Source organism: Hippocampus bargibanti, linkage group LG14 (genome assembly GCF_051943395.1).
Source record: "Hippocampus bargibanti isolate YZ-2025 linkage group LG14, ASM5194339v1, whole genome shotgun sequence".
Lineage (NCBI taxonomy): Eukaryota > Metazoa > Chordata > Actinopteri > Syngnathiformes > Syngnathidae > Hippocampus > Hippocampus bargibanti.
The window spans coordinates 12757099-12782001 of NC_142747.1; the positions used below are offsets into that span (position 1 = coordinate 12757099).

General features: G+C 40.5%; 1 protein-coding gene across 1 annotated transcript in view; it reads left to right on the plus strand.

The window, feature by feature from the left end:
- The first annotated feature begins 2243 nt into the window (after nt 1–2243).
- lsamp (limbic system associated membrane protein) overlaps nt 2244–24903 on the plus strand; it is a 92646-nt gene continuing 69986 nt past the window's right edge. Inside the window, exons 1-2 of the mRNA XM_089013607.1 lie at nt 2244–2414; nt 22005–22091. Coding sequence (XP_088869733.1) covers nt 2351–2414; nt 22005–22091 — 151 coding nt within the window. The 5' untranslated portion in view covers nt 2244–2350. The remainder of the gene's footprint in view (nt 2415–22004; nt 22092–24903) is intronic.

Consider the following 24903-nt stretch of genomic DNA (forward strand, 5'->3'; position numbering starts at 1 on the left):
CTCTTCTGGCGCAACACGAGGTTTTCAGACCAAACAGTCATTTACGTGATGGAAGGACTGCTACAATGTGTCCTTTTTTTTCAGTCAGGGGCGTTCCTTCAGTGACGTCACGCACGGACTCGTCGCCAACCTCAAAAACAAGACTTCCGGAATATTCAGCACAAGTCATAAAACATAAAATATAGCTATATGCGGTGGAATCTTTGTAAAATATGTTCAGTAGACGTCATTTGAAGCCATTTTACAAATTAGGGACACAACTTCTCTGGAGACGCCGGTTGTCCTTTAATGTTCTTTCTTTTATTGTTCGGTGATATTTTGCTGCGCACCCATTCATTTTCTGATCCACCTATCCTCATAAAGGTCGCAGCGGGTGTCGGAGACTGTCCCAGCAGTTTTTGTGCAGTAGGTGCGGGACACCCTGTTCTGGTTGCCAACCAATTGCAGGGCAGAAACAACTATAACAAAAACCTTTTGTCCCACACTCAAACGATGATATTGTTGACTGGAGCTCTTACCAACCAAATTAACAGTCTCCCAGCTTCAGTTTAGCCCACATGGCTGTTTTGTGCATTATGCAGTGGAATGTCAACAGCGTAGGCAAACGGCGAAAAGCCTGATCACTGAGCCCATGTCGTGTCCCACATCCACGGAGTGTCAGCAGTTGCCATGATTTTGGTCAAATTCCAAGCTACACTTCTCAAAGAACTGTGTCAACCCGTTAAAGATTGTATCCCCAGTTGTGCATCTCAAAAGAGGAAGCTAACAAAGCAACTCTTTCCGGAATGTCTTCCCATCTGAAGAACTCACAAATAGCTGTTCCAGACTTGCTGTTTTGTCAGATTTCATTGGCTAATTGAAGAACAAAGATGAAAATGACTAAGTGATCATTCGCATATTTGCGAAAGGGCATTACGTCTCATGAGTGCATTGAGGGATGAGGTTAAAATAGAGCCAAACTGACTTTATCGACATTAGATTCAGTTGTAGCGTCACCGAGTCAACACAGGCTCAACTCTTTGCTCTCACGGGGTGGATTTGTGCCATGGCCCGTTAATTGGGGATGGCTGCGGTAGATTGTAGCTTTATATTCTCTGATCCGTATCCACATAGACCCTGCGTGAGGCTTCACGCTGACCCTTGAGGTTTTGCTCTAAGACCGAAACGCAGTCAGCGGGAAATTAATAATGAATCGAGACATGTGGCGGTGAGCAGCTTTGAACTTTTTTTGTTCGGTGCAAGAGTTGAATGTGTGAGATTCTATGAAATGAATGAAAATGAAAGTACACAACGTATATATATTTTTTGTGAACGCTATAGTACACACTCTAACCAAAATATTAGACATTTACAAGAACAGCTTTACTTTATTCCTTTCATCATGATCATGTCCTCCTTTAATGTTTGAAAATGTCTCATTGTCCCTGCCAAAACTATTAAGGGCATGAATTAATGAGGATGTTTTCCCCCTAAAAACGCATTAAATTTGCCATCTGCCAATGATAGACTTCCTCATTACGCACAATCATCAGCAGAAAGTATTGCATATTAAAGAATTTACCTCCAGAGAGCTATGATTCCAAGTCATTGTTTTTCTTGCATCTGTTTCAGTCTTCATTCAAATGATTTGGAGAGAAAGCAAATCCCTTCCCATGTTTGAGACTAAAGACTGTCATGTTTGATGGCATAGCGCATGTAAAATAACCGCTTTTGATGGGAACTTGGCTTCATGCAACCTGTGAATAGATACCTATAGAGTAGACCATGTGTACTTTTTCAGCCCACCAGCTAAATATGGTCAAGGTGGTTGCAGTGTGGGTGACAAGTGCATTCCTAATTCCTTACTAGCAAACTCCACCGAGAGGGAACCAGAATGTGACAAACTGAGCCACGGAGCCTAACTGGAATGTTGGTACTGAATTGAATGGCGTCTATGTTTCTTTCAGGTGAATAACATGAAATCTAAAGTCATTATTTATTCATCATTGTATTTTATGAGGTCCGTGCAGTGAAGCTTGTGGTTCTTGAAAACGCCTTTGGACAAGACTGCCCACGGTTATTTGTGACAAGGTGATGATACTATCAGACTCAGATGATGCTTGACGAGGATGATGAAAGTGACACGAGCACGCGCGCACGCGCAAATTTCACGTAGCTTGCTTTCCAGTAGAGGTCGCTAACATTTCAATGAATGTGAAGGCAGCAGAGGAGGAAGTGACAGACTGGCTTTTCTTCTCTGCAGCTCTCAGGCTCGATTGCAGCGCTTTTTTCTCTCCTGTGCTGGAAATTGCCTTTTGAAGGCGCATCTTCTGGCTGTGCGCGAAGCTTTCAGACCGGACCAGTTTACGTCATGGCCCACTTGTGGATACACACCGTATGGATTTTTGGAATCGGTTTCCTCTTTGGATTTCAAGGTAAGAAAACGTTTTACTGTTTTTGCTTTTCATTTCGTGTTGTTTTTCAGAGGGAAATGCTGTTATTTGATGTGAGGAAATAACGGCAGGTTTTTGGTTTGTTGCTTGTGATGCAAGTTGATTTGGTTCGTCAGTAAGTGGCTTTGGTGCTTTTTAAAAAAACACTTGAGAAAGTCCTCCTCTTGGAACCGTTGACTTAATTCTGCTAAACGAGCACATGAGCTGAAGGCTGGCTGCAAATAAAAGTTACACAGGTTGTGCGTGTGTATGTGCATGTTTTTTAATGTGTGTAGGTGTGCGCGCGTGCAAACGCGTTTGTGCAAGTGTTCACGTGCCGACAATTGAGCATTTGGGTTGATTTCCATGTGTGCGCGCCACTAAGTGTGCGCGTGCTTGTGTGTGCTCGTGTACGCGTGTGTGCGCGTGTTTGCGTGTGTGTCTGTGGCTGTGTGAGAGAGAGAGCGAGTCAGAGAAAGAGGAAGGGAGAGAGAGAGACAGTCAGAGAAAGAGGAAGGGAGAGAGAGAGAGAGAGAGAGAGATACTATGTCCTGTCCCAAACAAAAATAAAATTGTTCACAAAAACATAGAGGTTGACTAGCATCTTGCAATGAAGTGTCATGCTTCAGATGGACACCAAAAATGTATCCAAACATCCGTGCACCCTCATACCAAGATTGAGCAGAAATCAGTTTTTGCATTTTGAGTTGACGAACAGAAATAATGTACAAACATCACAAAGCAGATAAAACAAATAATTTTGCAATGCAATAATAAATGTAGAAAACGGGTAAATGGGAGTCGGTCTGCAGAAGACGATAATAGTTTAGCAAAGTCTGTTTGTGTAATTAAATGACAACAGTTACAAATTGGAAGGTAGTGACACAAGGCCCCACACACTGATGGATAGTGTTTGTCACTTCAGACTTAATAAAGTAAATGGTGATCGAAAACAGTGGCTATGACAGAAATTTAATAGGCGATACTTCAACTGTCGGGGCCTACAAGGCCTTCTCTGCTGGCCTAAATATATCTGAATCACAGACTGATATCAATTGTATTTATTTCCATGAATTCTTATGCAATGATTCCAAATCGTCTTTCAGCTCCTTTCATTGCTTTTACCCTGTTATGCGTTTTCATATTCAAGCATTTCACCAATCATATTTCAGCTTTTATTTGTTATTGGGGTCAGAAATCTAGCTGGACACCTTTATAATCAGTTCTGCAGGCCCTGTAACATCAAATACGTGTCGATCAAACTGTTGCTTTAACCCATCAGATTACCAATTAGCGACACCAAGGCCTTATTTCCTGGTTAACGGTACCCTCTAGTGGACTTGTAGTAAATCACACCACAGTTTTATATGAGTCGCAGTTGCAGCTGCAGTTGCATCATGAAATAGTTATTAAGGGTTGGACTGATTTAGACGTAGAACTACTGAAGCGCTAGGTATGAAATGCACAGCTTGCAACTGACTTCAACTAATGCAATGCATTTTTTGAAGTGCCCACATGACTATTCATCCTTGAATCGTCATCTTGATCCATCAGTCCTTTACACGAGAAAAAGAAATGTTTGATTCCGGCTCCGACCTTCCTATGTGGAGTTTGCATGTGCTCACTGTGCCTGCATGGATTTTCTTTCAGTGATCCGAAATGGCACTGAATGGCAGGTTAAGTGAATACCGTTTTTTTTTTCCGTCAGGCGCGCCCAAAAGGCTTCATTTTCTTCAAAATATGACCTTGCGCCTTATACCCACATGCACCTTACATGTGAAGTCATATTGAGCCACAACAGATCTTGCATCTACTGTGAGCAGCTACTCACTCCGCATTGTATATGGAAAAATTTTGAAAATACATAATTCATTTGGGTTGCACCTTATACACTGGAAAATATGGTATTTTGGTGTGTCTGGGAGTGTGAGTGGTTGTTTATCTATGTATCTTGCGATTGGCTGGCACATCTCACACACCAACTTCCCAAAGACGGTTGGTGTAGGCTTGAGCATCGCCTCTGTGAGGATACGTGGATCAGGAAATGGATGGATAGATTATTTTGTTTTAGTTTTTATTTTATTTTATCATTGGTGGTCACACCATTTGCTGGTTTCTGCTTAGTTTTCATTGTCAGCATCTAAAATCACAGTTTGGACAAATCTGTGATTCGAATGTAAAATAGTTATTGAATTGTATTTTTTTTTTTTACGCAATGACTCTGAAGCCATTACTTTAGATGAGTTCACTACCACTCTGAAGTAGAAAGAATCTGACAGTACATATATCAAGTTTATGATGAAGGTTGATGATTTTGCTTCTGCTTCGAATGCCTTCAAGCCGTTTCTGAGTGGCTTTTGTGGTGCTTCTGAGCGGCCACTGTATTAACCCTTTCAGGGACAGCGGTTTCCACAATGGGCAGTTTATCTTGTTTTCAGCTTATATGTTGCATGAAAAACTGGTTTTATCTGAGTGGCCAGTTGTATTTCTAACCTTTGTTTTTCTGATTCTAATTATGTATCGTTCATAATCATCTTTTGTTTTAAATAAGTGTTACCAATGTATTGAAATAAACTGATGATGAGTGCATCTAGATTCCAAATGTATTGATTGGACTGTTTATTTCTATACCAAAAGAACATTCAAACACTAAACTGGTTTGTGTTGAGTATTACTGAATAGTCAGACGCTAAATTATGGAAGACACAAGGTTGTTTTATGGGATTACAGGATGAAAGGTATTTAATGGTTAGTGTGTATTCACCCATTAAATATCTGGATTCTATTAATGGCACTGCAACAGCTAATGCAACCGGCTCAGACTGGTGGATTTGCATTTTAGTGAATATCCACGAAAACAAATGTGCAAATGTGAGTTCATAAGGCATATTGTACCTAATTTGTGCATTTTAGCAATTGGAGTTGGCATGACTGGAGTCATGTGATGGTGAAGAAATCCTGCGTGCAAATGTCTGGACAACTGCACAGACGACACTGATTTGATTTGGAGTGTTGGGCATATATGTGCGTTCCTGTACGATATGGAGTCGTTTCTCGGTGACCGAAGTGGTTGTGGTTATCAGTGTAAGCAGGATATCGTGAAAATAATTGAAGAAAAAGACACAGACAGTCATTCAATTTGAAGCACTTTCTGCACACTCTTTGTTGTATGAAGCAGTTCCAGATGAAAGAGGAGAGGATCGAAGCGTCCTTTTCACTAGTAGATCAGGTACGTCATGGTGCAATGTGCATGTCTGCTAGAAGCTAAATGTTGAAAGCAAACATGAAGGTGTAGCATCCATTGATGAAAAGAGATTGTCTCACAACTCATGTCCCACGTAAATCCGCTTCAATTCCAAGCCCTGACAGTTCCACATACGCATCAACACTCCTTTCTTTGCATCGTGGGCTCCTCAAGCCATGCATCCATCCAGCCGCAGACTTTCCAATAGCACCGACCTTTTCGCTGAACAAAGCGGCGCTGTGAAAATGCTGCCCATTACAGGCACAAAAAAGCTCGATTGCCCCAGAGCTGTCCTGCGATGACAGTCAAATGGCGCTGACGTTCCTTCCAAATCAAAAACAGTGCTGGCATATTTGTGCTGCCGAAAAGGCGCAACCGCTCAGCAGTTTCCACCTTGATGAATGTCATAGGCAAAAATGCTGAAAAAAAATCAATATCTGTTCCACACGACGCACAACAACTCAAAGTGATAAAAGAAAACACAAAAACAACACAAGCAACAACAAAAGCAAGGCTTGTGAGAGCACTTGCCGACGGCTGCCTACTCAGATGCCATCTTGGACTTTTCTATACAATACAATAGATACATTAGTTGGGGAATGTGTCTTGAGTCATTTTCGTTAAAGATGTAGTATTAAGTACCAGAATGAACTCTTAAGACTCAGAAAATAATTCATAGTCTCAATCAGGGTCTTATGAACATGCCAAAATTTAGGAACAAAAATCATGCAGAGCATTCGGGAATTCCAAAACATTGCGTTGGAGGTCTTTGTTTTCTCTCTCTGTATCTTCCTCTCTCTCTCTCCTTGTGTGAAACAGCTGCTCAATAGTTCAACTGAAGCTGAATCTGGAGGGTGGCTATCTGTGGCATCACGAGCTACGTGCCTTGTGTGTAGAACTTGAGTACATCCTTAGCAGGAGAAGAGTCGAGGACTTTATGCACTGATACAGCCTCTCTGTTATTTCTTTTTGTTTTTTACTGTCATTTGACCCGCAGGGTCTTTCGTCATTAATTTGTATTTATTTGTCTTGTTCTGCATGTTGTGTTGTGTCAGTGGAATGACTCGGATGTATGTGCACCAGAGCCATGCCTGAGAAATAAAATTGTACTGATCGGATAAAAGCAACCATTTGCAACCTTTTATCACTTTAAATGGAGTCATTCTAGCTCATCATGGTTTATTTTTCATCCATTAGACATGAAAATATTTGTGAGTTCAACACGACTGAATTTGGTGTGTGGGAGGGCTTTGATACAGTTTACCAGCAGCCCTGAACCCGAGTGAAAAGTATGCCACTGAATGGAAGAATGATCATTCCAGTAATCTTGTAACATATTTTCAATGCCTTTGTTGTTACACTTTACTGTCACACGCATTTGAACTGACAACTACTTTGGCGCAAGCTATGGTAATTAGTTTAGCTTACTCCCCCAGTAGTAGCTTGTGAGGTCAGTAGACCAAGAGTCTCCACTCTCAAATCTGACAGCTTTTATTAGGGCTGTCAGTCTGCAACATTATTTTCATCTGTCAATTTCTTCTGCTCCCTGGCTGTCAATCTTCTCTCTCTCTCTCTCTCTCTCTCTCTCTCTCTCTCTCTCTCTCTCTCTCTCTCTCTCTCTCTCTCTCTCTCTCTCACTCTCACACACCCACACACACACAAACACACACTCTCTCCTACTCTCTTTATGTCTCTCTCTTCTCTGCCTCTTTTTATCTCTCTCGCTCTTTATGTCTCTCTCTCGCTCTCTCTGTCTATTTTCTGCCTTGCTCTCTCTTTCTCTCGCTTTTCTCTCTGTTTCTCTCTCTCTCTCTCTCTCTCTCTCTCTCTCTCTCTCTCTCTCTCTCTCTCTCTCTCTCTCTCTCTCTCTCTCTCTCTCTCTCTCTCTCTCTCTCTCTCTCTTTCTCTCACACACTCATTCTCTCCCTCTCTCTTTCTGTCTCTATCCATCTATCCATGCCCTCAATGAGTGCAAATAAATGTGTGTGTGTGTGTGGGTGTGTGCGTGTGAGTGCGTGCACGCACGTGTGTGTGTGTCTACATTCAGACCAGCCAATGACCTTTTTTGTGCCAATAAAATGAGAAATTCTTTTCACAAAACACAATGGATTAAAAAGAAATTCCCGCAACTCTAAACCTTGGAAAATTTTGTCAAAATGCGACAACCATTACTTGATTTATTTGAGCATAAAAGTTGGTACTCTGAGAAAGGTTACCTATAGTTGATCTCTGTTGTTTTTTCTTTTTCATCAGGTTGTAATGTTTTATTTTTTTACACTATCATGCACAAGTGTGGTATTTGCAAATCAGTGCAGCCTGAGACTAAACAATGTTAATATTAAAAAAAAAAACACTATTTTTTTTTTCAAGAGAAATGAAAACAGAAACAAAACAAAAAAACAATGATTATTTTGATGGCCATCTGCTCCCTCCCTCTGTACCAAACCGAGTCTTGGGGTCCATTTTACGCAACATCAAAGCCATTTCAGCTAAAATCTTCTCAGGTGCTTATTTCGAGTCACTTCTGTTCATTTTCTCACACTGCCAGGCGCTGAGAGCTCTATGTTCCAGTTGTGTAAGTCAAAGGGTTGTTTAAGTCATCCCCTTTGTATTCGTATCATGTCTTGGCCACTGCAGTCGCAGTTTCTCAATGTTCTGTCATTTTTTAAACATTCATGTTAGCATATCCAACCATCTTGGAAATGTCATTAACAGATTACGGTTAGCGGCCCGGTAGTCGAGTGGTTAGCACACCGGCTTCACAGTGCAGAGGTCGCCGGTTCGCGTCCCGGTCCGGCCTCCCTGTGTGGAGTTTGCATGTTCTCCCCGGACCCGCGTGGGTTTTCTCCGGGTCCTCCGGTTTCCTCCCACACTCCAAAAACATGCATGGCAGGCAGATTGACCACTCCAAATTGTCCCTAGGTGTGAGTGTGAGAGTTACTGTTGTATGTCTTTGTGTGCCCTGCGATTGGCTGGCAACCAATTCAGGGTGTCCCCCGCCTCGTGCCCGAAGACAGCTGAGATAGGCTCCAGCTAACCCCCGCGACCCTAATGAGGAATAAGCGGTACGGAAAATGAGATGAGATGAGATTACGGTTATACAAGCTTGCACCCTTGTGATTGGATCCCATCTTGGTAAATAACATTACAAGACGGTTGTCTGCAAGCAGAAAGAGGTGAGGAACACAGTTGGGACAGAAGACACAGAACCATCTGGGTTTCTATCGTACGTGGCAATGTGCCATCTCTCTTCATGAATCACTGTGAGTGATTCACAAACCTGTAGTGATGAAAAATGGATCCAAGGTAAACTCCAATACCTTGTCTTACAATGGCTCTCTATAAAGCTTGCTATCGTTTTTTTGCAGGTGCAATTTGGTCCGTGCAGTATTGACCTTGGTGTGCTCGTATTTTATCAGAAATGCAGAGGAAAAGAAAAAAAAAGTCTTTCTGTTCTGTAAAATCAGTCAGTGTCATCATTGAAATTTATCTGATGACTGAATTAAGTAAGAAGGAATTGCCTCACCTGTATGCATGATTTTTTTTATTTATATTTTGTAATACTATGACTATGTTGAATTTTCATACCTCATACACGGTGTATGAGTTGTATTGCAGCCACAAAATGTATGGATGGATAGATAGATTGAAAGATGGATTGTTTTTGGATTCGATTCACTTACAGAGAATCAGTTATTCCAGCAACACAATAAATGTTCCTGTACACGCCTTTATAAACATAAAACTTTCCAAAAAAGAACAAAATCAAATGACAGCCTATAACCCTCTCAAATGCTTCTGACTCTGAAGTTTCTGCCAGCTCAATCTGTCGTTGGAAAAACAGTTGTCTGCCTTGTGAATGTGCTCAGCATGTCAGGATTTTTGTCATCACGTTATTTTACTCAAATAATATACAAAAAAAAGCTTGTCGGGATTGCTACTTGCTGTTGGTACTTTCAGCACAACTTTTTTTGAGCAAGAGCAATTTTGAGAAGAAAAAATGAAAAGGAATGTGATTCATAAGGTGCTTCTTGTTCTGCAAACTGCAAATCAGTCTTTAATTAACAATTTTAGTGAAGCATCGCAGAGAGATTACACCCCTCCTAATTCCAGTTTATCAAGAGCTTTCTAAGAAGTATTGCAAATTTGAAAAACTGTGACCATGAATGATTCACATTTATATTTGATTGATATTCCGATGGAATGTTGGTATATTTATTTTATTTATGTATTTTATTTACCGCATTTTCCGGTGTATAAGGCGCACCCAAAAGCCTTAATTTTCTTCAAACGGTGACCGTGTGCCTTATACGCCGGTGCACCTTATATGTGAAGTAATATTGAGCCACAACAGGTCTTGCATCTACTGTCAGCAGCCATCGAGTCCATTTCCCCCTGAAGAAGAAGTCATGCATAACCTCAGCCTTTAATGTAGCGCCTTATAATGTGCTGTGCCATATACGGTATTTTGAATGTTTTTATCTATTTATATATTGTATTTGGAAAACTTATTTTCATTCGCCTTATAATCTGGTGTGCATTATATATGGAAAACGTTTGAAAATACACCATTCATTCCTGGTGCGCCTTATACTCCGGTGCGCCTTATACACTGGAAAATATGTTGTTGCTTTTTTTGGGGTAAAATCAATGAATGGATTTTAATTGACATCAACAGCAGTTTTGAAAGAAAAGAGACAGCTGGAGAGACAGTTGGTTCCAGCAAGGAGCATTGATGTGTTCTGACTTGGCAGCCCAAAATGTGTTTTCTCAAGAGATTACTAAAGCACAAGTACACAAACCAATCGACAAAATAGCACATTTAAAGCAAAAATACTTTTATCAGTCGAATACTTTTATCAGTGGGTTTTCTGGTGGATCAGTGGTGTTAGCATGTCAACGTCACAGTGCTGATGCTTTTGTCGCTTCTCCCCGAGCCTGTATGGGTTTTTTTTCTGGGTCCTCCATTTTACTCCCACATTCCAAAAAACATACATGGCTGGATGATTGAACTTTAAATTGTCCCTAGGTGTGAATATGAGTGAGGATGGTTGTTCTGGATGCCCTGCGATTGGCAGGCAACCGCTTCCTGGTGGCCACCGCCTCCTGCCCGAAGAACGGCATAGAATTGAAGCGATCAACAACCAAAGGCCCACCCGGCGCAAAACACCTCCTGAGAAAAGTCTAATTGATGGGTAATCAGGAGGCAATGGTGATCTGGTGAGGGGGTAGGTGGCCGCAGCTCTGGCACTGCCTGCTTTCAAGCAGAATGTGAGTCAAAATGTTTTTGTGTAGGTGGATGCTGCAGCAATACTTGCCACTGAAAATGAAACATGTGATGCTGGGAACTGAACCAAATGGACAAAAAGAGCCCGCCGGAAGATAGATAGATGCATGAGCAACGGCATAGCTTGGAAGATTCAGGCAATATCACCGAAGGTTGATGTATGCAATTAACTCATTCACTGCCATTCAAAAATTTCATTCAGGAATTGAAATTTACGGAGACCATCATTCCTGAATTTGTTCGGGTTTTGTTTGTTCATGTTTGGGTGCGGATAAAGCACTGACCGCATTTCCCTTTTTTCCATGATAGCACATTTCCAATTTTTGCTGTTGTTAAAGCGCTCCATAAACCAATATGTATGTATTGCATTGTATTTTAGACAGCAGCCCTCATTTCAAACTCATATAACTCCAGACCTGTATGATCTATGAATTAACTCTTTTTTTTTCACGGGAGAGTCTCAGATTTCTTACACTGCATTGAATGTTGATATAGTCCTAAAACTCAATATTCTGTGGGTCCTGGAATTCTAGTGACAATGAAAAAAACTCTGGCACTGGACTAGATATAGTTTTGCACGTCTGGCAGTGAATGAGTTAATTTTTCGTCTTCTATATTGAAGCATGTTCTATTCGGAATTTTAACTAGAGCTTCATTATCAAAAATGTTTGTAAGAATAGAACTTGTTGCACTTTGAAATTACTGTATTTTCCGGTGTACAAGACGCACCGGAGTATAAGGCACTTCCAATGAATGTTGTTTTTTCAAACGTGGTCCATATATAAGGCAAACCAGAGTATAAGGCGCTCCTTCAATGAAGGAAAAAAGTCCAAATATAATATGGTAAACCATATATAAGGTAAACCACATTATACAGAAGAGGCTGGGGTTATGCACTACTTCTGTGGGAAGAAATGGACTCTAGCTCCTGACAGTCGTTGCGAGACCTCTTGTGGCTCAATATTACTTCACATATAAGGCGCACCTGCATATAAAGTGCAGGGTCATCTTTTGAAGATAATGAAGGCTTTTGGATGCACCTTATATACCGGAAAATACGATAGCGGCTCGGCAGCAGATAACATTGAGCATTTAACCCCGTGAAGTACCAATTTTCCCGTTTTAAAAATAAATAAATTATGCTTCACCATAACCATATCTTCACACAATATTTCAGTTAAATTTCACATATGTGGCCAAAAGACATGCATCCATACGGGTCAATATCGGCATGGAAAATAAAGTTCACTGAGGAGAATGTCCTCTCGTCAGTGAGCAAACCTGTCTGTTCCTTTGCACGTACCCTTTTCCTCTCCTCTTTACTCTTTCATCTCTCATGCCAGACGAATGATGTCCCTACTACGTCGAATACTTAACATTGACACTCTTTTTCCCTTTGATATTGACTGCCATCTTTGAAATCTGTGATATAAGCCTTGCCCTGGGAACATTTTGCCTGATGACCCGTTTCCATCATAACCATTACCCAACCCCGCTTCAGCCATCATTGGCCATCTGCGGCAAACATTCCACACTCACAGTTTTTGTTGTGACAGATTTTAAATATCCCTCCTGTTTTGTGAATTCAAATCGGCAACTGCAAGGCGCATTCAGTACCGGCTTTATGAACTGCTCATTGCAGGTATATTGTAGTTGTTTTTTGTCACTAACAATCATATCTACGTACAGTATTTATGTGTGTGCACTAGAATGCTAATATACATATGTTTCCTAATGTTTCATAAATTCTGTTTAAAAATATGACATTTACTGACTTTCTGTCAGTAACAGGAAAGCGTCTTGAATATTAAATATTTATGCTCTGATCCATTCTTTTCCAAACATTCACTCCACAGCTCCTGTTAAATGTCAACAAACAATCAGCTCTTTCAATTGATACAAGTGTGTCACTGTCTTACTGGTTCTCTTTCAGTGAATTTGGAAAAGGTTCAGTAGTTCAAGTCCAAATTTTTGTAACAAACTCGCTGGGTTGATGTTTTGGATTTTATTGGCATTAAAATGTCTTAAAATGAACTTTCAGAAGCCATAGGAAATATTCAAACATGATAAATTAGATTTCGCAATTGTAAATAGTCACAAATCTGGGATTAGCTGGCAACCAATTCAGGGTGTCCCCCGCCTCGTGCCTGAAGCACCCCCGCGACCCTAATGAGGAATAAGCGGTACGGAAAATGGATGGATGGATGGGTGGAAATAGTCACAAATTTATAAACAGCGTTCTTTAAGTTGATTGACTGAATGACTCTTGCTATGTTGTGGTAAGGGAAGACAACAAAGCGGCCATGTGGTTTTAGTTGCGACTCGGAAGGGCAAACGCACATCATTAATGTATAGTAGCATCTTGGGACACAGGAGAGCTCGTCAAAAACGTAATTTCGTATGGGATTGGAAAAAAAAACTTCATCGTAAGATGTAGGAAATGTGGTTTGTTCTCAAACCTTGAACATTTTGGCATCTTATAATTCAAGAGATGATATGATCGATTTCCGTTTTGGCATTTGTAGACATTACATTTGTATGTTTTCCCTTCAATGATATTTTTTTAAACTATCGTGAGTATCCAACTCATTTGCCATTTCTCTCACATTTTAACCAAAGTCAAAACATTCTTGCCTCACTGTTACAAGCATGCCTTTCCAGCTAGTTAAATACATGTGGCTGGCCATTGATTTCTTAAGGGAGAAATGGATCAAGTCCAGTGTCACCTAATAAGAGCTGCCGCTCCTCTTTGGACAGCGCAAAACATGAACAATAGATAGATAAGAAGTGGGAGTAGATAAAATGGCTCCATGTGAAATACAAACACACAAACCGTAAGGCATTCAACAATTTATTGTTCCCGGCTTAATGGTAGTTTGCGGCAGCTTGGCGACTTGCAAATTGATGCTCATACAATGAGCGCTGAGAACGGTTGAACAATAGATCAAATCCACAGCCGTTTGAGCATTTGAAGGCTCATTGTATATCTTGGATTAATATTAAGATGCAAGCTCCGATATCTAGAAGAATAAAACAGACCATATTTTCTAGTATGTAAGACACATTCAAAAGCCTTGATTTTCTTCATAAGATGACCCTGCGTGTTATACGCAGGTGCGGCTTATATGTAAAGTAATATTGAGGTCTCGCAACTACTGTCCGCAGTCACCTATTACATTTGGAAAAGTTTTTTTTTTTATGTATTGAAAGTGCACCTTATAGTCCAGTGCGCCTTATATATGGAAAAAGTTTAAAAAGACACCATTCATTCGGTGTCTGCCTTATACTCCGGTGTGCCTTATACACTGGAAAATACTGCACCTGTTGTCACTTATCCGTCAGAATGGACAGATGATCCGCGGGTCTGTCAGTGACATTCAGCCATTTTCGCTGACAAACCGATGGCTGATGCTGATGGAATAAGCGCTATTGGAAGCCATTTTTTTTGCCTTACCTTGGATTGCTACGAACCTGAATTAAAAAGGTTTAGGCACGGTTTAAGGACATCAGGCAGAATCAGTAATGCAATGCTGTGGTCTAGTGTATAGAATACAATTGAATTCTATGCAATAGAATTGTATAAAATACAATATTTGCCCCCTTCTGGATTTCAGTGTTGATTACACACAAAGATATCGTCTCATCAAACCAATTTTTCCATCAGACAGAGACAAATCAAGGAAATACCAAATGCAGTTACTAAATGTCCATTTAATTTATCTAAACCTATCTGTCCCGATGTGAAAAAGTAACGTACTTTTTGAGGTCTTGAGTTTAAGGAAAGGGAAATGTTTAGGCTATGAGCCGCGATATACTATGAAACACAGCAGGAAGCAGACTTGGAGGTACCCAAGACATTAGGACAGCAACACATTGCCAAGAGTTCCCCATCTGCCAGAAGAAGCCCCATCATTGAACCAGCTGCTTATTTTTTTACTTCATTTTATTTCATCACTTTAGATCAGCACAGTTGCATTATGTATGGCTTAGGTCTTTATTGTTATCTATTGCTAAAAATAACATTCATTCATTCATTTTCCAAACCGCTTCATCCTCGGTTGGGTCGCAAGGGGCGCTGGAGACTTTCCCATCTATAATTCTGTACTGTGAAGTCAACATGCTAAAACACTCGACTACTGGGCAGTCCCAAAATTAACATCTCATCTCATCTCATTTTCCGTACCGCTTATTCCGCATTAGGGTCGCGGGGGGTGCTGGAGCCTATCTCAGCTGTCTTCGGGCAGGAGGCGGGGGACACCCTGAATTGGTTGCCAGCCAATCGCAGGGCACACAAAGACATACAACAGTCACTCTCACACTCACACCTAGGGACAATTTGGAGTGTGGGAGGAAACCGGAGGACCCGGAGAAAACCCACGTGGGTTCGGGGAGAACATGCAAACTCCACACAGGGAGGCCGGACCGGGACGCGAACCGGCGACCTCTGCACTGTGAAGCTGGTGTGCTAGAAAGTGACATGCATTTATAAGCAGCGGCAGGTTGCAATTTGAGTACCGTATTTTCCGGTGAATAAGGCATACCCAAAAGGCTTCATTTTGTTCAAAAGCTGACCCTGCGCCTCATACGCAGGTGCGCCTTATATGTGAAGTAATGTTGAGCTACAGCAGATCTCGCAACTACTTTCAGCAGCCACCGACTCCATTTCCCCTTGTAGAAGAAGTAGTGCATAACCTCAGCCTCTACTGTAGCACCTAATAATGTGGTGTGCCGTATACTTGAAAAACATTTATGTATTTATATATTGTATTTGGAAAACTTTAATCATTCCTTGAAAGTGTGCCTTATAGTCCGGTGCGCCTTATATATGAAAAAAGTTTTAAAATACACCATTCACTGGCAGTGTGCCTTATACTCTGGTGCGTTTTATACACCGGAAAATATGACAAAACTGTTACTTTGAATGCTCACACATGTTGCACCTTGAGTTGTGCACGTGTGAGAACATACCCCCCGCACACGTGTGTGTCACACAATGCTTATAATCTTGATGAAAGCTGAGAATAATGGATCTTATTACACAGGTAAAACACAACTTGTTCTCCTGTCATTAATGAGAATCATATCTGTACTTGCAGTGTCGGGATTTATCCTGTTGATTCTTTTTTTTTCATTCCATGTAGTGGCAGCCATATTTGGCTTTGTGTGGGGGCTTTCTGGGTCCTGCTGCATGCGTTGCAGAGGCAAAGATGCCTCCAGCCAGGGTGTCATCATTCAGAGTTGTGTTTGCTGATCTTATTTTAATGTTGGAAAGTGTGGACATTCAATGTGTTTCAGTGGCAGAGCTAATGCATAAAATCCTGCATTTGAGTGTAGAGATAGAAATATGAATATATGCATATTGATGCGGCCGACATAGTCAATTGTCTCAGTCTGGAGGAAGTACTTGGACTGACAGGCAACATTGACATGTACATGGTAATACGTCTGCAGAGACTCCTCCAGAATGCATCAGGAGAGCTACTGACATTTATTCTTTTCTGTTTGGTCAGTTGAGAATTTCTAAACTTCAAAAGCAGCAACTGTGTGCAGTTTTGTTTTTTTTTTCATCAAATTGTGCATGACGTTGTTGAATCATAGTCATTTATAATTGGTTTAAATGGTTGTTTTAAGAGCTAATTAATCTTTCAAAAAATATTATTCATCAGAAGAACCCGTCATTGTCATATTATTTTTAACGTTTCATGAAAACCAGTACAGTCGGATGGTGAATAAGGTACATGTGCATTAAATAATTCACTGCCATACCCAAATTTATTCTGGAATTGAAAAGCATAAACGTGGAGCGGCATTTCCGAATTTGTTTGGGGTTTGTCTTTTCTTGGCAGCATTTGTTTTTTCTTGTACAGCTGCCCCCAATTCACACGCATATCATTTAACAATTAACTCCTTTTTTCTGATGAAAGAAGAGAGTCTAAGGTTTTATACGCTGCATTTAATCTTTATGTAGTACAAATAACTCATTTTGTGGATCCTGGAATTTGAGTGAAAATGACAACAACCCTGGCACTGGAGTGGACACATTTTTGCACGTCTGGCAGTGAATAAGTTAACAGGAAGATACATGGTCTTTTCTGCACTAAAAGGTGCTTCGGAGTGTAAGGCGCACCTTCAATGAATGGCCTATTTTGAAACTGTTTTCATATATAGTGCATACCTCATTATAACGTGCATAAAATAGAAGCTCCAATAGCCACTATTGTATGGACAGCTATGTTGACCATATGATGAGCGGAGTTCCTTTCTCTCACAAGCTCAACCAACCCTAAAATCCTTTCCATTGTCTTGTGTGATGGGATTCCACTTAAGCACCTTATAGTGAACACAGGCGGGTTGCTTTCGCCATTCGAAGGGGGGTTGGTAACAAGAAAGGAATCTATCGCAAGATGACCTGTTTTACTTGCGGAGTAGAAGGAAAAAAAAAAGAAAATTCTCCCACTTGAAGTGCATTCAAATGTACCCAAGTTAAAATTGAATTAATGCAAATGAGAGTTTGCCTTAAAAAAACAACAATAACCAAGTAAAACTCTCTAAGGCTATTTTAGAATACACATTTAAATGAACGGCACAAAATATTCTGATTACTGGACAGATTTTCTGATGTTACCTGCAAATATTCACTTTGAACCTGATCACGTCAAGGTTTGGGCAATCGGTCCACAAGGCTACTCACGTTCCTCATTTCGATTTTTCCAGCCTGCAGCCATGTTAAAGAAGAAAACATTCACCATCTGCATTCTGATGAAAGTAATTATGTGTCTACTCCAAATGGCTTCAGGTCTGTATGGAGCAACAAGGGTAATACATTTTATTTATTGCTCTTTGCTTTGAAATTGGGTGTGGTTTTAGTAGATTGCAAGGAAACATACAAAGTGGGTTGCAGGTTGTTTGTCCGTTCCGATGAAAGCATTTCCTATCTAAGTTACCATATTTCAAGGTATGGGTGTGTTATTAATTATTCATCATGTTTCTGCTCACGCCAAAGGGAAAACAATCCTTTGTTGTGTCCCTTTTGCAGTTTTAAAAGATTTGATGTCATTTTTCATGGTTTTGGTTGGTGTGTTTCTGTTTTTTTTTTTCTCATTAAGGCCAGAACCTTTGAGAATTGATCTTTGTGGTTGACAATGCAATAAGGTAAAATGCATTGAATGATTCAAAGTTTACTGTGGACCAAAATAAATAAAAAAAAAATAACAAGTGGTAGACAGCATTAATTTGACACATTTCTCTGAATTGATATTTGTGTCAAACCTGACATTGAACAGGGTTGGGTAGATTGTTTTTAATGTTCATCCATTATAACCGTTCAAAAAGTTAAATGCAAAATTCACTTCACACCCAAAGGGAAATATCGAATGACAAGAAAGTAAAAATGCAATAAATTGACTGACACACCTCGGGCAAATCTGAAAAATCCCAGTTAGGATAGGCACCAGACTGAACACCTCCCATTGGAATAGGTCTGCAACATTAATTCATTTTACTGATTAGATTTTTTTTCACATTTGCTCTATTGACATGTGTTTACTTCTTATTTATTGGGATGATTTCATGTGTGTTCCTTGAAAGTCCACCTCGAGTTGACAAGATTCAGCACTTCATTATTGTCTCTCTTATTGACTGATGAATCTCTTTACATTCTAATTTCACTTTCTGTCTGTCTCAAAGGACGAAAAACACTCTCTTTTCATCACATTGCCTCGAACGTTCTCACGCACAGACATTTGCCCTTGGGACATGCCTACATTGGGACAGCCATGTTTCATGGTTCCAAATGAGCTCTTAGAAGAAAAAAATGCATGTCATGTTGGTGCTATGCTCAAGAGGCTACAACCTTGAAGGACTCCTATTCAATGAAAGCACGGTTCAGAATTAGAAAATATAACTTTTTGTTTTAGGCTATGCACATTCATACAAATAAAAAGAGTTAGGGCATGGCGAGTAACTCATTCACTGCCAGACATTAACTAATTCACTGCCAGACCATGTGCAAAAATGTGTCCACTCCAGTGCCAAGGTTCTTGTCATTTTCACTCACATTCCAGGAACCACAGAATATTGAATTTTCGTACGACATAAACATTCAATGCAGCATCATAAACCGTGTACTCTATTCTTTCATCAGAAAGAAAGAGTTCATTCCTAAGTTGTATTTGTCTGGAGTTATCTGAGCTTAAAATTGGGGTGGCTGTACAAAAGGAAAATGCTGCCCCCTCTGAAGGAAAAAAACATTGCCAAATTACTGACCAGCGCTTCATCGGCGCCCCCCGTCCCCCGCAAGAAAAACCTGAACCAAACACATTTGGGAATGCTGCTCCACATCATATTTTCAATTCCCAAATACATTTGGGAATGGCAGTGAAGAACTTAAATTACGGGGCATAGAGCATACCTGATTACTGTACAAGCCGCACCCTCTACTTTTTTCAATAATAGAAACATTTTGTGAACACACAAGCCGCAGTAGCCCATGTCGCGACATGACAAATGATTTGGCTGTGGGGTAGAAGGTTGAAGATGAAGAAAAGATGACCAAGCACAGAACTTTGGGGGACACCGTGGGACAGTGGTGCAGTGTAGAAAGAGCAGTTGTTGATTGTTTTGGATTGGATTGGATTGGATTTGCCTTTATTAGTCTCGCAGTGGAGAAATTTACATTTCACACCAGCAAAGTTATGAAAGAAATGAAAGTAGAAAAGCAAAACATAGGAGCTGCTGGAAAGGCAGCCAGTCTCGCGGCGCCGTCTTGAAGTCAAAAGAACAAAAAATACTAAATAACAAATAACATGACAACACAAAGACACAGAGAGACATTCATTCTTAAGCACTTTCTGTACCCTCTTTGTTACATAAAGCAGTTCCAGATGAAAGAGGAGAGGATCAAAGCGTCTCTTCACCAGTGGATCAGGGACATCATGGTGGAATGTGCACGTCGACTACAAGCTAAATGTTGAAAGCAAACACGCAGCTGTAGCATCCATTGACGAAAAGAGATTGTCTCACATCTCCTGTCCCCCATAAATCAGCTTCAATTCCATCCCGCGACAGTTGCATATACGCATCGGCGCTCTGCGCTGACGCTCCTTCCTTCTTATCGCGGGCTCCTCAAGCCATGTATCCATCCAGCCGCAGACTGTCCAACAGCACCGACCTTCCACTGAACAAAGCGGGGCTGTAAAGATGCTGCCCATTACAGGCGCAAAAAAGCACAATGGCACCTTTGGTGTCCAGCGATGACAGTCGAATGGCAACGACATTCCTCCCATCCAAAAACAGTACTGGCATATTCATGCTGCCGAAAAGGCGCAACCGCTCAGCACAGTCTCCTCCTTGATGAATGTCGTGGTCAAAAATGCTGAAAAACAATCCGTATCCGTTCCACACGACGCTCAACAACACAAAGTGACAAAAGAAAACACAAAAACAAGACAAAAACAACAAAAAAAGCAAGGCTCATCAGAGCACTTGCTGACGGCTGCCGACTCGGGCGCCATCTTGGACTCCTTTGAATGAATATAGTAGGACATTTTGAATTCATATTATACACCTTTCTTCAATATTTGTATTTTTCAGTCTTTTATATTCTCTGTTTTTACATTTTAACTTTGTAATTTTTGTTTTTGAAACAGTTTTAGTCTGTCCAGATCATCGTCTGATTTGGTGAGGTTTACGTGATTTTTGTTCAATTTCAAATGGCATGCAATTTGGTTTTCTTTCAAAATTTAGAAAGTATTAAGATGTCAATAGCTAATGTTTCACAATTACAGGCAACCTCACAAATTAAAAACTGTTTTTAATGACATTGGGGAGACCCTGAAACTATGTTTGAACTTTTATGGTAAGTTCAAATATCAGGTTAACTTTGCAGGAGAATCTTATCCGTGAAGATGGAAAAAAAGAGGAGGGCTGATTAATATTTCTTTCAAGAAGGGACACCTGGGGATCCCATCATATTTGGCCATAAATCATTGCTTGATGGCATTTGCTTAACTAATCATTCACATACACATCAACAGCTGTGGATTGAATGATTCAAACTTTGGTTGAAGTGATTCTATTAATCACGATTCACCTTCGCAGATTCAGGCTAGAGCCATGACGCACATATCCCAGCATTCAAAACAAAGCACATTGGTGTATTATTTAAAAGCATGAAAGCTTTCATTCAATCATCAAACAATTTGTTGATCATGATACCATTCAGTCAGAACGTGATAGTGGTGACGGCATACCATGTCTATCCAGCACAGGCATGTTGCTGTTATACCATGTTCCATTTTCCACATTCAATTACGACACAGGTAATGGGTTCACGGCCAGCATTTTTATGCTAAAAATGGATTTACGAGTTGTTACTGTGCTGTTGAGCTCCTCCAAGAGTTGGGAACCTTGCATTTTGAGAGCCATATCCTGCCTGTATATGTTTTATATATATATATATACATATATATACATTTGATCATTTTCTGTAACGACACAAATTGGTCATGTCTCTTCAAATTAAAGTGATAGAAAGTAATCACTCTGTGTTGTTTGTTTATTTATATGTCTTTATAGAATGACTGGGAGCATGAAACTATATTGTGTTATCTAATTTATAACAGATTCTTTTATGTTGTGTTATATTGTCAGCATGATATAAAATATCACATATCAGGAGAGAACATTATTTTCCATATTGCCCCACACTACACACCTGACACTTCAGATTCTTGTGACGGGGGTCACCGGTTCAATACCTTCGTGGACTACAAGCCGCTGAAATTTGCAATGGCCAAGACCTCTGAGCCATGGTCATTGCAACAGCGATGTCAGCTCTGTTGCATTTCTGAGGTCACTACAGACAACCATCTTATGACTGGCAAGAATAACTATGTTGCTGAGTGCCTCTCCCTGTCAGTCGTGGGGGAACGTTGGCTTGGGAGTTGATTAGGCTGCTGCTTACCAGGCCGTAGACTCTGACATTGAAGCCAATTGTATGGCCGTTATCCGACTGTGTATGGAGATTGTCACATTTGATAACACCACACTCCTCTGTGTCTAGGTGGCAGTGGCCAAGTTGCTCTGGCCAGCTCTCAAGAGAGACATCAGGACGTGGGCTGGTCCCTGCAAGGCATGTCAGCGTACCAAGGTACAACACCATACCAAAACCCTTGTTTGCAGAAGTTTGATTGTGTGAACATTAACCTGGTCGGAACACAAACTCAATCACTTTAAAATCCATGTAAAAAAAAAACGTATGTAATTTTCAGGTGTATAAGGCGCAACAGAGTATAAGGCACATCCCCAAAGTATTTTCAAACCTTTTCCATATATAAGGTGCATTGGAGTATCAGGCGCACCTTCACTGAATGATAAAACTTTCTGAAATATAATACATAAATATATAAAAGTGTTCCAAATATTAGTAACACCATATTATAAGTAAAGGCTGGGTTTACATACCATTTCTTCTACAAGGAGAAATGGAGTGGTGGCTGCTGACACTAGTTGCGAGACCTCTTGTGGCTCAATGTTACTTCACATATGAGGCACACCTGCGTATAAGGCGCAGGGCCATTTTTGAAAAAAATCAAGGCTTTTGGGTACGCCTTATACACCAGAAAATATGGTACAGTGTTTTCTAGACTTAGTTTAGCGATATAATATTACACCTCGGTCTAGCACCAAAGATATCCGTTTCCTCTCTTGACAGCAGTGAATGATTTGCAGTTGCATTTTAAATTTTCTCACCTAACAATGGCTTCCATTAATTTTAATTAAAATGGTGGATAATATCCATCAATAGTCATGAATGAATACAGAGCCATTTATTTGTAAAGTTCCCCAGTTAGGAAAAAGGAAATTACATCCAAAAACAACAATATTGAACAGTATTGAATGATCAATGGAACAAAAAAATGAGTGAAATAGCAGTACCCAAAACCCAGAACCTGCAGTATAGGTCAATAAAGGCTTTACTGCATTTGCTTCAGCATATGCTTTTCCTCTCATGTAGTCAGATTACCATTGTATTCTAGCCAGTAGCAATTTATAGTTGAATTATATCAGGCGGAGAAAGGAAAAGTGTACCAGATGACTGATCACTAAATGTAACATCATCAGCTATATCAGTCGCTGTTCCAGGTAAGTGTCACTGTGGGGCCACCAATGTTTTATCACTCTGGTGAGTATTACAGAAGATTTGTTCAACACTCATTGGCTTGGAGTGAGTCCAGAGTGTCAAGGAAGTGTGTTTATAGGTCACATTGCCTCATCTGAGTCATACACCCTACTATTAGTCCACCACACTTTCTGAAAGATGACAAATAAGATATAGAATGAAATATAAGCAGGAGTGTGTTCTTATTTCAAAGATTTCTAAAAGTGAATGATTTGAATCTGCAGGCTGATTACACACACATTGTACTATATTGTGTCACTGTTCGGAGATGTCTTCTTTCATAATAGTTGATCCACTTGTTCCACGTCCCAGATGGAGGCTGCCCAGTTCCTTAATGATGCCAGATTTCCCACATGGGCCCTGGCTAGAGCAGCCACTTATGTGCAGTGACAGTCTTGTCGAAGCAGTGACACACTTGCATGGAGGCAACATCATTATATTGGAGAGCTGTGTAATTATACAAACATGACACCCTTGACAGCTTAAATTAGCTCCCTACTAATTGGTAGTAAGAAGTGATGTTAATAATGTAAAGACAAATACATTTTTGTGATGATGCTATCACAAAGTCACTTATAAATCAGAATCAGAGAGTCACTCGTTTCCAGGAAGTTTTCATTAACTCATTCACTAGCATCCCTAAATGTATTCAGGAATTGAAAATATGACACGGAGCGCCATTCCCGAATTTGTTCAGGTTTTGGTTTTTTTTTTCCTTGCTGGGGGTGCCGATAAAGCGCTTGCCAGACCTCTGGCAATGTTTTTTCCCTTCCACGAGGCGGCAGCGTTTCCCTCTTTTCCATGTTAGCGCTTTGTTCCAGCTTCAGCTGTTGTTAAAGCACTATATAAGCCAATATGTATGTACTATATTGCATTGTATCTTGGACAACCGCCCTCATTTCGAACACATATAACTCCAATTTAGGAATTAACTAAATGTTTTCTGATGACCCAAGAGAGTAAGGGGTCTTACGCTGCAATGAATGTTTGTGTAGTCCGAAAGTCATTTTCTGTGGGTCCTGGAAATTGAGTGTAAATGACAAAAATCCTGGCATTGGAGCAGACACATTTTTGCACGTCTGGCAGTGAATGAGTTAATCTACAGACAAGATTGGATTGAAGAAATATTAACTCTTAACAAATTCGATGAGAAGGTTTCTTCAGCCGTCATCTGTACAAAAGTGAAGGTTTCGGACGTTTCGCCTCCTATCCAAGAGGCTTCGTCAGCGAACTAAAGTCTGACTGGTCGTATCGGCCCCATTTATATATCCCTAATGTCCAGACATGGTGGCGCCGGACACAGCTATGATAGGTCCCTACTCTCAGGTTGGGGGGGCTGGGGACCCCTCCCTGTGGCCCCACTGATTGTTCCTACATTCCTGACTAACGACTGGCCTATTACCCCCACTCCCCCCGGTATCACCTCATCAGCATAACGACCCTCATCAGCATTGCGAAAGTTGCCTAACCTGTTTTGTCTAAGCAGGCTATTGTATGAACGATCCAAATTGAACCTCACCCCACCAGACCGGTTTAATGAAGGATTTTGTTGTTTTATAAGAATCGCTTCTTTTACCCCCCTTTCAAACCATCTATGTTCTTTCGCTAAGATTTTAACCTCATTGTCGTCAAATGAGTGGTTGCTAGCTTTTAGGTGCAAATGTACTGCCGATTGAGGCCCACTAGTATTATCCCTGCGATGTTGATAAAGTCTTTTTTTGAGAATTTGTTGAGTCTCCCCAATGTACTGCTCTTTACAATTTTCATTCTCACAATGTAT